At 38.1% G+C, this 3,799-nt stretch overlaps 1 protein-coding gene across 1 annotated transcript; it reads right to left on the bottom strand.

Moving 5' to 3' along the window:
• Positions 1-1,296: 1,296 nt before the first annotated feature.
• LOC133859689 (expansin-A10-like) lies at positions 1,297-3,034 on the bottom strand. Its single transcript, XM_062295197.1, has 4 exons — positions 2,881-3,034; positions 2,666-2,796; positions 2,267-2,555; positions 1,297-2,121 (listed from the first exon to the last, which is right to left on the bottom strand). Exons 1-4 carry the CDS (start codon positions 2,925-2,927, stop codon positions 1,812-1,814), a joined length of 777 nt encoding a protein of 258 aa, XP_062151181.1. The 5' UTR covers positions 2,928-3,034; the 3' UTR covers positions 1,297-1,811.
• Between the last annotated feature and the right edge of the window lie 765 nt (positions 3,035-3,799).

Raw genomic sequence — 3,799 nt, 5'->3', positions numbered from 1 at the left:
TATATTGGGAATATTAAAGTGTTGAAGTTGACTCCGAACAGGGAATACAGAAAAAGTTAAACTTCCTGTGGACGTTGTTGTTGACAGCAGGCGCGCATTTGGGACCCTGAACATTTGTTGCTCATTTTACTGGCTGATTGTACAATCTTGCTTACTTGCTTGTGTCGGTGCTTCGGCTTACCAAGTTTTAATTTACTTAGAAATACCAACTAACTTTTTCACTTGGAAGTTGGAACCACATCGGATGGTTATAGCTCGATATCAGGGTTTTAACTACAGTAAAAAGCATTTTTCCCGTGTCACAATATGGAAGGGAGACAGACAAACGGTTTTAATTATGCATACGTACTTTGTTGTCTCTTAGGTTGGTCTTTGGGGTTCTTTTCCAAAGTGTGGCAGAACCATAATGTTTTTTACTCTCTTGCACTAAAAATAGCTAAATTAATGGCGATAAAGGAGATCGAAGGGAGAGTACATGATTCTCTAATTGTTTAGGTGATATAAATCGTATGGTGTGAAAAAGCCAAGGTTTAGACTCAAACAAACACACCTGGAAGGGGTGCATGAATCGGTACGTATTTCAAGACTAACTTTACTAATTAAAGTTAAGGGAGGCACAAACCACACAAATTAAATCAATCAACAAAAAACCAAAATATAAGTGCAAAAAATAAAAGATAAATAAGGAATCATATTGTTAAGACAATACGAGGGTCAAACGAAATTTCTATTGTGATTCGCTTGAGCGAAATTTCTATTTGATCTCGCTTTAACGAGGGTCGAGCAAGTTTGCATAAAGTGCCATTTGAATCACATTTCGAACTAGACTCAACTCTAACTCAACTACTATCAACTACAACCAAAACGACCTATGATTTGACACTAGGATTTGTCAACATAAATACAAAACTTAAAAAACAACCTTTTGAGTTAAAATATGTGATGCTTATGACCGCTTTTTCATCTATTTTTACGTCCAACACTGAGAGCGTGGCCTTTTTGACAATTGATATTAGAGTTTAATGTATCCATATGCTAGTTTTGAAGTTAGGTGGCGTAAATAAAAAAGTTGTGATAGTTTAGAGAGCTAATTAAAGTATATTTTCCTCGAACTCAAAAAATTCCAATAACGTGTAGTGCCGTCTTGACTTTTGAGAAGCAAAGAAATGTAAAGTAGATAGAGAGATGCCATAGAGAGACCACAAAAAAAAAAAAATAAATAAATAAAGGAAAGAAAAGAGAGAGAGAGAGAGAGAGAGAGAGAAAAGAGCATGTGTGTTAAACAAAACAATAGTGTGAAAGGAAAGAATACATTTATTACATGAACAATAAGTTGGATAATAGTTGAGGTCTCTCTTACATCGCCATCAACTAGAGAAACTTAAACTTAATTTGCCAATTACATTCAAATAATATATATCTCAAATACAGACATAGGCATGTGCAGCTTTTAAAAGCTTGTTACATTAATGACCTTAGAATAAAACACTTACTTTTCACACTCTTATGCCTTAGCGACAGCTGGTAAAATTTCAATACCAAACTGCCCATGAGAGTATCTCTCCAGCAGCTAAATAAGGTCTTCAGGCTTCAAATTAAACAGAGCAAGTCATGAACTGCAAAAACTTACATATTCAAATGAAAAGGGCCATTTTAAATCAAACCCTTTTCATTTTGAGCCAATATTATTGGCCCTATATACTCTTCAACTCTTTTTAATTATATCTAATCTATAAGATTTTGGAACCATAATCTTATCATACTCTAGTAGACATGGTGTAACAATACATATAGTAGAGCTAAAGGGATGTTTAGTAGCGATATTGACTTCCAGTATATGTCTGTCCGAAGGACCAACTAGCTGGAGCAACATTGTATGAGACCACACTGCGTCCGTCGCTGGCTGTGACAACAAAAGAAAGGCTTTGTCCATTGAGGTATGAATTGCTCTGCCAGTTTTGTCCCCAATTCCTTGACATTGCCTGCCATCCTGTTCTTGAGCCCTTGATGGCCACAGCATGCACATCACCAGCACCACCGACATTGGTCACAAGGACTAAGTTGAAGTAGGAATGGCCATTGATGGAGAACCTAATACCTCCACTTCTCCTGCACCTTATCCTACAAAACCCATGAAATAAAATTTTACTTTAGGAGTCTGTAAATAACCAAGAGATCGAGAGATAAAACGCCTAATGAGTCTTCACCGACGGGGCATCTGCAACCGTCGTCGCTAAAGACCGTTTTTCCTGTAGTTATAGATTACCTTCTGTAAGCTACAGGAACTACCCCAGCTCTGTATTGGGCAATGTGTTGGAAGATGGGCTGAGAGAGGTCAAAGTGGAGTTGGGGAGGGTCACACCATCCCCCTGGTGGGCAGAAATTAGTGGCAGTGACTACAATGGAGCCAGGGAGGCACCATTGTGGATCATTTACACATCTAATTTCAAAGCAAGCCCCACAGCTTAGGCCATTGTTGAACAATGCAGTGCTCAGTGCTGCTGTGTTAATCCCATACCCCTGACTGTACAGGTTTCCATACCCACAAGCACCACCTACAAAATCGCCAAAAAGAGAATGAGTAAGCAAATGTTCTTATTATCTACAAAAATTAAAATACTATAAAACTAGATTCAATCGAATAGAGGAATAACATATTACATACCCATTGTCCCAGAAGCATCACCTCCACCATAGAAAGTTGCACGAGCATTTGTCCAACCCCCATAATACCCTTCAACGGATGAGAACATTGAGATGAACCCCACTAGGAAGAAACCAAGAAGAGCCATTTTCCTGCACAAAGCAAACTAGCTCTTCAGCTTTAATTATGCTACTTTTCTGAACAATTAAGAAGGGAAACTAAATGAGTAATATTACCCTCTGAAGTCGCTGGAAAATTGGAAGAACAACAAAAGAATATTCATTACAAGAAACTGAAGTGTGTATGGACGTGATTGAGGAAATGAAGAGAGGGGGAGGATTTGAGGGGGAATAAATAGAGGTCAGTCAACATCACACCTGACTGACAACTAGACTCATCTTTGAGCTGTTGGGACCATGCAACCTAAGGATGCGTGAAGTGGTTTTGGAGCTTTTGCTACTGTCAATTGTTGAAACTATTCATTTTTTTTTTGCTGATGAAAACAGTTTTGAGGTTTGAAGCCGCGTGGTTTTATTAAGCTGTGGACTTGAAAACTATGTTTGCAACCCAAGTGGGGGCACGGTGCTTACACCTTACTGTTGCTCTGGCTCGATCTATTGGCATTGAAACCTCCTACCTCATATTAAGAGGTCAGAAGATGTACCAAAACCAAGCAAAAATGCAGTTTAGATCCTTTTGATATTGGCATATACTGTCAATTTACTAGAGCTAGCTATCCCATAATTGATTGTTGCCTGCCCTAATCATCTCAGTCAATTACATCTTCGATCTGTACATGTTAATTACCACATGCAGCACTGGTCAAAAGTTTCATTTTTCAAATTACACAGTCATCCCTTGCTGTGATCCATTCCACTATCTTCATAATGGAATTGCCATTTAATGTCAATTATACGAATGGGCATCGAAGGAAACGTCCTGCGGGTTCTGTCTTAATATATATTGAAGGAAAAAATCACAGTAAATGTACTTTAAATTATAAATAACTCTAGATAAAAAAAACAATTTAAAACTCAAAAAAAAAAAAGGAAAAGAGAGAGATCAAGTTGGCCGGATATGGCTGAACACCCCTAATTGGCCACCTCTGATCACTAGATAAAAGGACGTTGGCCCTCTTCTTTGGGGTGACAACCC

Source organism: Alnus glutinosa, chromosome 2 (genome assembly GCF_958979055.1).
Source record: "Alnus glutinosa chromosome 2, dhAlnGlut1.1, whole genome shotgun sequence".
Taxonomy (NCBI): domain Eukaryota; kingdom Viridiplantae; phylum Streptophyta; class Magnoliopsida; order Fagales; family Betulaceae; genus Alnus; species Alnus glutinosa.
Note: the sequence above shows the minus strand (reverse complement) of the source record. Positions and strands in the feature narration are given on the sequence as shown.